Below are 12,407 nucleotides of genomic sequence, written 5' to 3' on the forward strand. Positions count from 1 at the left end.
TAAAAGTGGAAGCATTGTGTAACTGGGATCCAATGTAGGTCAGGGTGCTGATGGGTGCACAGGACTTGGTGTAAATTAGGATATGGGCAGCAGAGTTTTGGATGAGTTTAGGATTATGAGGATGGGAGTCTGGCCAGGCGTGCATTGAAGTAGTCCAGGTTAGTGGTAGTCCATAGACGAGGGTTCCAGCAAATGAGTTGAGGCAGGGGCAGATTCAGGCGACGTTACAGAAATGGAAGTGAGCAATCCTAGTAATAGCTTGGATGCAGTCCGAAGCTCAATTTGGGGGTGATATAAGAGCCATCTCCTATCACTCGTTTTTTTCTAGACTGCAAGAGTAGAACCCTTTACCACTGAAGTCTCCCTTTTACAATTAACAGGCTTTTGCATATCTCATAAAACAAAACAACCTTGGCACCACTTAAGTATTACCTTGTCTTCTCCCAGATTAACAGGTACTAAAATTTGAACCATGGCAGTATTCTGCAGTTTGGGTCCCTGCCTGGGTATCTCTATTTAAAAGAAAAGTACTGCAGTTAATTACTAACATTTTCTCACTATAAACAGGGGGAAACTTGGCGCAGTGTGTTCATCACACACTGCCCTCTCACCTTTGTGAACTGCATTTATTTCTGTCATTCCAGGATGGATTCAAAGTCTCCTCTCTTCGCCAGTTGTAAGAATCCCGTGTGAAAATTGGATGCTTTAATCTCAGTTGCTGAGGAGTACAGGACCAGAGAATAAAACTGCCACTCAATCGCCACTAAGTTATGTGGCATTACCCAAAGAGACTGTAAAAACTAGTTTGAGTAATGGAGAGGGGGGTGGGGGGGGGAAATTTTTTAAAAAATCACTAATGCAATAGGAATATTTATCACAGGATGCAATTAAGACATCATTGGAGCAATTGAGCTGCCAAAATTTGATCTCAGGCTGCCCAAGATAGAAAGTATCTCATTCCCCTGCACTGTTTTCTCTGGCTGGTAAGCACACAATAAAGATTTTATTTTGAAAACCTGCAGAGGTACCGCTGAAGTACAACTTTGCTAAAGTGAGCTGAATGTTCAAGACACGCTTCTGGCAATTGATTCAATCCCTTTGTATTATGAAGCACATTAAACGTAGACAAAACTATGAAAACGATCCCAAGCGTAATGCGTGGCTTACCATGAGTCTCTGAGTAATCTCATTGGTCTATAATAGTGTCAAATCATGGTACAACTAGGATCCGAAATGTTCAGTCTGTGTTTAAATCAGTGCATTCAGTAGTTTTGAGCAGGAAATTTAAAGTATCAGACATGCCAGAATTTTAATGTCTGTAGAAGTGTAAATAGATAAACTAGCTGCAGATATCATAGAATGGACCAAACATGCCTAATGCTGACTGCTTTACCAGCGTTCATTTATCTCACTGCAGCCTGGAGGAACACCAGCCCTGCGATGGAAAACAATTAACAGGATATCTAGCTTGGCTATCCGTTCAACAGCCTCCTGAGATGCCATGTGAATAAATGAGGTGCCTTCTGCATCAGCTCTTAGGGGGCAGGTTGATGTGATCTGTGCCATGATCTGGGACTCAAGACAACAATCGTACTTCGATTTATCCTTCATCTGCCACTTACGGAGGTGGTGGTCACGCCGTTGTTGCCCTGTGCACGTTCGGTTGAGCGCCGTCCACTGTCTGGGAGGGAGGGTAAAACCAGGGACCTGTGCTGTTGGGTCAGTGATGAACTGTATGTGTCTCGCCATTCCCTCCATCTGGATAGCAGGCTGAAGGCAGCTGTATGAATGTTATTTGCTGCTTCCCTAGAACGACCAGTGAAATTAAAACCACACAAAAAAAAAATGCTCAAGTCTTTGTGAAAGGGAAGATTGGTGCTGCCCATGACATTTTCCACCATATGAAGCATGATAACATCATGGCGAGTGGCGGGCAGGGCAATGTGGGATGGCATGGGAGCCACTCAATTGGAACAGACTTGTGCCCCAGACACCGTTGTCATCACCCCGATCTAGGGTCACAGTTACAGTGCAAAGTGCTCCAGGAAGCTCCAGTGAGTTTCGGGATCAGGTTTACCTTGGTTTTTAACTGTTTGGCCAGTGTTGATGAGATGAGGCCAATAGGTGAGAGAGTCCCGTCCAGTGAGATATCCAGGTATTTAGGGTGGGGATCACACAGAAGGAAACACTAGATTCCTTCCAAGCAGCATTACCGTTTGGATGGAACGCAACACAACTGTTCTCCGGATGGGGTCAAGCTACCAGGTTTGGGAGTAGTATTCCAGAAAGTCCAAGTTGTCTGTGAACATCTTTCATGCTTCTGCTTGTGTATTCGTCAACAATTGTGTATTGTCTACACTGTGTCATCAGCAAAGACAAACTTCTGCGATTTGGTTTCGGGCATGTCCAATGTCAATGTTGAAAAAGGCCAGTTTGTGCACAATTCCTGTGACAGGCCATTATTGAGCATCCACATTCCAGTCTTACCAACAGCGAAAGCAAACTTACAGTTGCATCTTAGGAGTGGTGGTAAGCCAAAGAGTTTTGCAGCATTGAGTAATTGTTGAAAGCTTCAGGACAGCAGGCATTGATAAACTACTAGTGGCATCTATGTGCACTGTACACCGGTTCTGCAAACTTGCTAAACACACTAAAATGGCCTCCCAGTCTGAAAAGCATGAAATCATCAATGATTTCTTCAAATCTCTTCGTCCATTGACAATCGGTGTATATGATGGGGATTGGTGATTAAGCAGTAGTACAATACCCACAGTTCAAACTTATGCAACTAAATCCAGAAACTTTGGTTCCAAAACCAGAGTAAACAATGGGGTGTGGGGTGAGGGAGGTGGTGAGGGGAAGGTGATTAGTGTTTGTAATGGGCACGTTTTCAGGTTACAGAACACATACATTCTATGTCCTAGATTAGGTTGCAAATTCTGTGCTGATCCTCTACAGCAGGAAATTTGTAAATGCACCATTATCAGCCTCAGTTGTAACCTAGTGGTATTCAGAAAAACAAAAGGAACTTTTGGATAGGGATTACAAAGTATCCCAAATATCCTGTTAGTAAATGGACTATTGCTGAAATATTTTAAGTTCTACTATAGTCTTATATTTATCCAGATCAAAATTAGAATTTTTTCTTCAACATCACTTAGAGGGCCCCAAACTGACAGTCTGGCAGAGAACATACACATGTGGCACATACAGTCTAAATTCTACCAGCATCAAGACTCAAACTAGAGACCATAGGTTAAAAGGCAAATGCCTTTACAGCACTGTCAGGACTCTACATGTGAATCAACTGACAACTTTCATTTCCCCAAACTGAGAGCAAATATCAAATTAGCGGTTTAAAATGGTTAAAAAAAGTGGGAGAGCGCGCACAGATCAACCACTCACCTAAAAGGCTAGTGAGAAGCCGTCCATTCCTGAGCAGCCACTGGCACCCAAAAGCATTGTGAAGAATGAAAGAATAAAAGCAGTTTGCAAGGAATTCAAAGTATAGTGATAAATTACCACCTCCCCACGGGTTACAAAAATAGATTATACAAGCACTTCAATAAAAGTTTCACAGAAATGATGCACCACAGGAAGAGTACATTCAGCGCATCATGTGGGTTGGTCACCTTTGGTACATGGATTACAGGTGAGCTCAGTTGCACGTGAACCACAAAGTGATGAGCAGCCATTTCGTTCTGTAGTGCCCACTCTATTTTCAAGCTCAAGCTGTACGGTTTCTGAATCTAGTTGATCATGAAGCTGGGGGAATTCTTACAGATTGAGGCCATCTGGTCAAAATGCAATCTCAATTTGCATTGTTAAACGGGCCCCATTCACTATTGGCCAATGCAAATCAGTATAGTTGGCCCATCCAGACTTGGAGAACATTCATCGTTACCTCACGTTTTTGAATTACTGGAATGCACAACAGGTCATTAAAAACTGTTCTAGTTCCACTCTTTCCTCCTCCTCCTCCCGCCTGTTCCCCCCCTCCACCCAGCAATAGATTAGTGCGATGGGCAAACCGAGTTGAGTAAAATCTTCCATAAAAATGCGACTATTTCTGTTCAAAACTTTTTATTGGGATTTTCTTGGAAAATGGGCACAAGAAAAAGTCACAACGTACAGACATGTTACAGAGAATTAAACATTTGGCAAGTAGTGATTATTACACAAACTGGGAGAAACTGGACAGTAAGAGCTTGAAAGTAACATACAAGTTGCTTAACAAAGTATTTATGAAGCTATGAACCAAAATTATGGGAGATCATCTCTTGAACCAGCCATTACACTACACAGCAACAAAACTCTTGCAGGCAGCTTAAAAGGAATACAGACAGCCTGAGGTAATGCAACTACTTGCCTATTTCGAAATGGTGCCCTCCATTCATCCAATTGGTCAAAAGATCAACAACCATCTGCAGCCAAAGCAAGGGTGCACAATTGGAGAAAAGAATTTGCAGAAAGTTTACAAAGTAAGTGTCAAACTGGCCAAACTACTTGACAAAAAGCTCGTTAATATCCCAGCATTTTACTAACCAAAGGATACATTACAGTTCTAAAACATCGCGTTAGCTGCAGTGCACTGTAAAAGTCAGTGCGCTTTTCATCAAGGTACAGAAGTACCTATATTTTTATCAGTCGTTTTGTAATCTTGCCAGGAGAAAATTTCAGAACTGGATAAACACAAGGGGCACATTTTAGATCTGATTGTGTAATGCTAATGTTTGAAATTATGGAAATGCATGCACATCTTGAAAAGAAAGCACACAACAGTAGTGCATTGTTGTATCAAAATATTTAATAAATATTAATTTCCAAAATTTATTGCCAGGAGCAACACAAAGATGCATCCTCATGTTCATATAACACTAATGTCACAATACACAAGAAAACATCAAGATCAAGGTTTTACCAATGAGATGACCATGTTTAAGAGCCTTTTCAGTTCAGTATAGATACACTCTGCAGAAGCGTCTGGATTCCCTCAGCTAAGGCAGGCGGTGTGACTTGGCATTTTTACATAGTGATCTCACTGGAAAAATCTACCATTCAAGTATTCAACAGCTAGCTTATTACTAGAATACTTCCTAAATGCAGGTATGTTATTACAAAAATCAAATCTACAAGTGGTTCAATATTATATCCAAGGTGAAAGATCAGGATTTACAAAACAATGCTGTGCCGTGCTTTTAATTCAAATGCACTATCTAGAGATATTCAATGTGTTTTTTTATTTTATTTTTTTTTTTAAGTACATGCAACCACTCACATTTCAGTTACACAAAAGTAAATAGGTTAATTTGTTCCCTTACAAGTGTATTTTGTTGCAGTCTGCCTGTCACTCAAATGTTTTGAACTCTAAAGCAGCAAGTATCAAAGCATTCTAGTCTAATGCTCTCCGCTTGTCTCAAATTGATGTATATAAAAAAAAAATCCTGGCCAAAAAAGAAAAAGAGCTTGAAGTGATACTATAGAAATTGATCCAAAATATCTGACATTGTACAAAACAGTTCTGAGGCACAAGGCCATTGCCAGTGCTAAAAAATAATCTATTCAGCATCTAGAGCACACCTCAAATTTGGCATGAAGGCAACATTACTGAAACATAAAGAAACAATTCATCAAAAATAAAGGAACCATAAGCTTACAAAGCTATCAAAAACCTTCAAATCTAAACATACATATAAATAAAAGGAATGGTATTTAAGGCTCTTGATTATTTAAGTTATTAAATCAAATATACACAGTGATTAATTAAAAAAGTATTTACATTTGTACAAAATCATAAACACTTGGCCTTTTTTTTTTAATTAAATTCTTCATCTGAACAGCAACTGCTGACATTGTGCCCCCCAACAAAAAATAATCATCTTGGATGTTGATGATTGCTGTGGTTTCCAGCTGCATAGGCACTTACAAAACTAGACTAACGAAGTCAAACTTATTATACACAACTTAACAATACTGAGAGATCAGAGCCAGTAAAAAATAAATAAAAATTCACCATCTTAAATTAAACCGGGAGCGGGCTCACGCCTACAACTGGGTAGGTTGGCAAAGGGCGAGGAATCCTAATTAAACTGCGATTTAATTACAGAATGGTTCAGCAATGCATTAAACAGCAACTGAATTTACATTAGGGCACTTTGACTAGTTTTGCATAGAGGTGAGATGCAGCCTGTGTAATCTCAGCCAACCACAGCAACTATCAATGCCTGTGTAAGTCAGTTTGTCTCAACTTGGACGAATGTAGGGATTCTTTGTCGATAATACCCTTTTACACTCAAAAAATATTACAGAACAATTTAGGAACTATGACTTTGAGCCTTCGGGGATAGCAAAAGGCTGTGCATCGTTTTAATATTAAATAAGCAGCGCCACTGACTGCTATACAATGTATTCCATGTGACTCAAGCTCTGTGCACTTTCCAAGTCTCTATTATCTTGTTTATTCGTCCAATTCGGATTCTTTGTAGGAGTACCTTGTACCAGTTTTTCATCTCTGTCTACCAGTGTGTACGCGGGCTGTTTGGAAAACCTCGTCTTTTGCTGGTGCTTGTCTACATCCACTTCCTCTAGCTCTGAGTTATGCGTCCTTATTTTGGCAATTTTCGAATTTTTGTTTTCGTAGTCTTTGCTGGCTGAACTATTCATCCCGTGCTTCTCGATGGGGTTTTTTATTTGGTGCAGCTGCTCGCGTACGTTGTTTGTGGTGTCGTCCGACGCGGTGGGAGTAGGACTGCTACGTTTTCTCCGACGCCGTATCCAACAGAAAAACAGCATCACGAAGCAACAAATCCAAACCACTGTGATCACGGAGCTCAGCAAGGGGACCAGGAAATCTGCAACGAGACAAAGCACGAGTGAAGACAGCACCAACGGGAGCCGACAATCGGGGGGGGGGGAGGCAGGAAGGTGGGGTTGAAGTCGACGTTCAGATCAGCCGCGATCTTATTGTTGAACGATGGAGCGGGCTCGAGGGGCTGAGTGGCCTACTCCTGCTCCTAATTCGTAGGCTCCTGTGGAAAGGATGCTCCCGCGCCTTCGTTGGGAGATGCCCCGAGCCAACCCAGGAGCCACGGAAACCAGAACCGTTTCACAGTCACTGAATTGGTTCTGTCTCAACCTCAGCAGCAACCGGATTTCTACAGTGAAACCCACCACCCTCGGAATTTGCACTCCCTGATCCACGAGCCGGTGACACCCACTGAAACACGCGTACGTGAAGGCCAAACGAGGACTGGGTCGAACCGTACCTTATGGCATTAACGCAGCCTGCCCACAATCTCAGGCTGAGCACCAAGTTGGGCAAGGCAACAAAAAAAAAAACGTTGGTTGCTTGGGAACCCATCGAGGGTTGATGCTTTTCAGGAGAGATGGGGTAAAAAGTTCAAAGGAATAAAAAAAAAAGGTACACGAGGTTCCTCAACTTCGCGTGCTATAACAACTGGGGACTGCGTAATGAGAAAACAATGTTTTGAGCTTTGGCTCCCTTAAAGTTGGGTACCAAGGGCAAAACACAAGGTTGTGTCTTGGACAGGCAGCAGCAAGAAAACAAAAAGAGGGAGTGTGAAAACAAGTAAGTGTATATGGAGGTACTGTCGCTGACTGGTAGCATTGCAGTCAAATTATTAAACGTGTTCATCTGTACACAAACACACTTGTTGATTTGTCTGGCAGATGCTGGACCATATTGCCTGCAGTAAGGTGGGTTGTGTGTAGAACCTTTGGTTGTCTGGGGAAGGGCAGCAGACACCCAACTCCAATCTAAAACTGTCAGCAGGTACGACAGCAGCCCAGACTGACGTCACTGTTTATTAGTCCCCATCCTTACAGGAGAACACTTCAGACAACCTGGGCTTCAGAACTGCCTTTTTCCCCCCCCAAATTCCCAATCGCATCGAGACTTACCTGGCTTGAGTGGTTCGTGCATTGTTTGGACTCGAACCTCTGCGATAGCTGCAAGAATAGTGTTGTTTCCATCGCGTTTACTAATGACGTCCGTAATTTTCTCAGTTATATCTTTGATTGGGTTCATTTCCTGGAGTGAATTTTCCACTGACTGCAGAACGGGGATGGGGATGGGGAAGTAAGGGTAAAATGTAAGAACGTCAGGACAAACGCAAGAATGCCAAATTTCAAATGATCAACTTATACTACCAGGGAAAAGGGTGCTGATTGTTTGGCAGGTCAACTGATTGCTTTCTCCATGGCAATGCCTCAGCCAATGGGAAACTATACGCAACTCAAGCTTACAGCTAATTCAAAAAATGCACAAGGCTTGAACATATTCCTTTTGTTTACAGTGAATGGGTCCCTTTGCATGAATGTTTGTCACTTCTAGCGAGTGTAAATAAGCCACATTATGAGCTTGACTGATTATCTTAAACTGGTTATTAGTGTAGCTATTAGCATACTCAGGATTGTTCAGCATGTGCTGTCCAATAGTGCAATCACATCTAATAGTGGATGTTTTGTTTTGGGTTTTTGCAAGCACAGGCTAAAAAAAACTTTTCCCAACCTGACTTTATCAACACCAGGACTGTTTGAAACTTTAATAATGTAGGGAGATACTTACTATTGCCACGTTAATCTCATTAGCAGCGGAGTGGGTTTTTTCACAGACGAGATAAAGTGAATATTCTACCGAGAGGTTGCGCAAAACCTGTAGATGCCTCAGTTCTGCACAGATTTGTTCAATGGTAACGCCCTAAAAGAAAACAAATCGAACTGTAAAATACCAGGTAAATTTTTCATGCAGTTGAAATGGACAAATTCAGAACAGTCATTAACATTACAAATGATTACCTAATGATAATGGTGACCATGAAACTACTGGATTGTCCTTAAAAACCCATCTGGTTCACTAATGTCCTTTATGGAAGGAAATCTGCCATCCTGACCTGGTCTGGCCTACATGTGACTCTAGACCAACAGTAATGTGGTTGACTCTTAACTGCCCTCTGAAATGGCCTAGCAAGCCATTCAAAGCAGCAGCTCATCACCAGCTTGTGGGCAAGTCGGGATGAGTAATAAGTGCTGGCAAAGCCCATATCCCATGAATGAATGAATACAAAAAAAAAATCTACTTTGACATACCGGTCGAAGCATCTCCTTGTTAATAGCAAGAGTGATCTTGGCACAAGTATTGTCAAGGTAATCCACGTTAGGCTGACATCTGGTTTTTGTTGGCAGGCGACTGGATGAGCATTCACCCAAGCCTACACATGGAGGAACAAAGCAGTGGTCATCCTGGATAGGGAGGCAGGTTTGCCATGCTGGACAACTGCCATGGCCTTTCCCGTGAACTCTGCAAGGTTTAGGTCCACACCACATCTACAAGACAAAATTGATTCAATTCATTATCTACTCGACAGTGAGCCCGTTCTTATTGAAGCATTCCTCAAAAATAGTTTACGGATCTTGATGTAGTTTTAAAACAGACTTACGTCTTGCCAATTGTTGAGTAAAGATTCTAAAAATAATGATCTTTGTTCATCTTACAACAAAATCAGTTCAATAGAATAGATCAATATTTCACAGAAACTGAACTGGACTAGCTATATAAATACTGTGGCTACAGGAGGTCAGAGGCTAGGAATCCTGCAGCAAGTAACTCACCTCCTGACTCCCCAAAGCCTGTCCACTATCTACAAGGCACAAGTCAGGAGTGTGATGGAATACCCTCCACTTGCCTGGATGAGTGCAGCTCCAACAACACACAAGAAGCTCGACAGTCCAGGATAAAGCAGCCCCGCTTTGACTGGCTCCCAATCCACCACCTTAAAACATTCACTTCCTCCACCACCAATGCACGTGGCAGCAGTGAGTACCATCTACAAGATGCACTGCAGGAACTCACCAAGCCTCATTAGACAGCACCTTCCAAACCCACGACCACTACCATCTAGAGGGAGAAGGGCAGCAGACACATGGGACCACCACCACCTGGAAGTTCTCCTCCAATACACTCACCATCCTGATTTGGAAATATATCATCGTTCCTTCACTGTCGCTGGGTCAAATCCTGGAACTCCCTTCCTAACAGCACTATGGGTGTACCTACACCACAGAGACTGCAGCGGTTCAATGAAGCAGCTCACCACCACCTTCTCAAGGGCAATTAGGGATGGGCAATAAATGCCAGCCTAGCCAATGATGCACACATCCTGGAAAAGGATGAAAAAAGCACAGACCTTGGAGGCCATTCAGACCGTCATGTCTGTGCTGGCTCTCTGAAGGAGCAATTCACCTAGCACCACTAAGGCCTGTTCTGCCATCCTGAAAATTTTTCATTTTCGCATAATGATCCAACTCCTTTTTGGAAACCTCAATTAAACTTGCCTCCACCACACTGGGGCAGTGTATTCCAGTTTCTAACCAGACCCTACATGAAAAAGTTTCTCATGTCACTGCTGCTTCTTTTTCCAATTACTTTAAAATCTGTGCCCTCTCGTTCTCGATCCGTCCACCAGTGGGATCGGTTTCTCCCTATTCACTCTGTCCACACCCCCTCACGATTTTGAAAACCTCCATCAAATCTCCTCTCAACCTTCTCTTCTCAGTCTTGACTTTCTACGTAACTAAAATTCCTCATCCCTGGAACCATTCTTGTGAATCTTTTCCGCACCCACTCTACTGCCTTTAAAGTGTGGTATCCAGAACTGGAAACAATTCTCCGGTTGAAGCCGAACCAGTGTTTTATACACGTTTTTTGTACTCTTTGCCCCTATTAATAAAGCCTAGGATGCTGTATACTTTTATTAACCACACTCACCACATGTCGTGCCACATTCAATGATGTATGCACATATACACCCAGGTCCCTCTGCTCCTGCACCCCCTTTAGAACCGTGCCCTTTACTTTGTGTTGCGTCTCTGCACTCTTTCTACCAAAATGAATCACTTCACATTTCTCTGTTCGTTCCACCAACCTGTCCATGTCCTTTTGAAGTTCTACACTATCCTCCTCACAGTTCACAACATCCGAGCTAAATTCCATACTGGAGCATACATTTTCTTGCTCAATCTTATGAGCACGAGATCAATCATCCAAATACAATTCCCCAAATCAAAATACTTATTTCGGATAAGCTGACTGGGGTTGGGAGGGGGGGAGAGGAAGGGGATATATATGCTGATAGAAAGACAACAGATCATTCAGCCAAGCAACCATTCAACCTGGGGTCTGTGCTTGGGGTCTCAACTTTTAGCAATTCACATCAATGGCTTAGATGAGGATAGCGAAGGCATGGTAGCTAAATTTGCAGACGGCAAAGATAAGTAGGAAAAGTACATTGTGAAGGCGACATAAGGAGTTTTAGACGGATATAGGCAAGTCGAGTGACTGGGCAAAAAATCTGACAGACGGTGTATAACGTGGGAAAATGTGACATCATTCACTTTGGCAGGAAGAATAAAGAAGCAAGGTATTACTTAAACAGAGAACAAGTGCAGAATTCAGAAGTGCAGAGGGATCTAGGCATTCTCATGCATGAGTCAAAGTTAGTATGCAGGTACAGCCAGTAATTAAGGCAGTTAATGGAATGCTATCCTTTATGATGAGAGGAATTGAACATAAAAGAATGTTATGCTTCAGTTACACAGGGCATTGGTGAGACCACATCTTGAATACTGTGTGCCGTTTTGGTCTCCTTACTTAAGGAAAGATGTAAGTGCGTTGGAGGCAGTTTAGAGGAGGTTTACTAGATGGATACTTGAAATGAGCGGGTTGACTTGAGGAAAGGTTGGACAGACTGGGCTTGTTTCCACTGGAGTTTAGAAGAGTGAGGGGTGATTTGATTGAAGTATATAAGATCCTGAACGGTCTGGACAAGGTGGACGTGGAAAGGATGTTTCCTCTTGTGGGTGAGTCCAGAACGAGGGGGCACTGTTTTAAAATTAGGGGTCACCCTTATTGGACAGAGATGAGGAAAATTTTTTTCTGAGGGTTGTGCGACTTTGGAACTCTGCCTCAGAAGGTGGTGGAGGTGGGGTCACTGAATATTTTTAAGGCAGAGGTGGATTTATTCTTGTTAGGTAAGGGAATCAAAGGTTATTGGGGGTAGATGGGAATGTAGAACTTGAAACACAAACAGATCAGCCATGATTTTATTGAATGGCAGAGCAGGCTTGAGGGGCTGAATGGCCTAACTTTTGCTCCAATTTTGCATCCTTTCACACACCCTAATAGGGGGGCGGTTAAATGACCTTTCATTAGGATGGATGGAAAGCAGAAAGGCAAACATACAATTTAATGGATGCTTGAAATTCCAGTACCTAGAGCGCAAAAGCTCTCAGCTAGCCACACCTAGCTTGAATATGTAAAATATGGCTAATTGTTGGCAAAATATGACTAGACATATTTCCATAGCTTCCCATTTCATGCTGCCAAAAAT

General features: G+C 42.4%; 1 protein-coding gene across 2 annotated transcripts in view; it reads right to left on the minus strand.

The window, feature by feature from the left end:
* Positions 1-4,787: 4,787 nt before the first annotated feature.
* The window catches only part of jag1b (jagged canonical Notch ligand 1b), a 47,586-nt gene continuing 39,966 nt past the window's right edge, over positions 4,788-12,407 (minus strand). For both annotated transcript variants that reach the window (XM_078556454.1, XM_078556453.1), the window contains 4 exons: positions 9,109-9,345; positions 8,588-8,719; positions 7,921-8,071; positions 4,788-6,851 (listed from right to left, as the gene is read on the minus strand). In XM_078556454.1, coding sequence (XP_078412580.1) covers positions 6,397-6,851; positions 7,921-8,071; positions 8,588-8,719; positions 9,109-9,345 — 975 coding nt within the window. In that variant the 3' untranslated portion in view covers positions 4,788-6,396. The remainder of the gene's footprint in view (positions 6,852-7,920; positions 8,072-8,587; positions 8,720-9,108; positions 9,346-12,407) is intronic.

This window comes from Cetorhinus maximus, chromosome 14 (assembly GCF_964194155.1).
Source record: "Cetorhinus maximus chromosome 14, sCetMax3.hap1.1, whole genome shotgun sequence".
NCBI classification, from domain to species: Eukaryota; Metazoa; Chordata; class Chondrichthyes; order Lamniformes; family Cetorhinidae; genus Cetorhinus; species Cetorhinus maximus.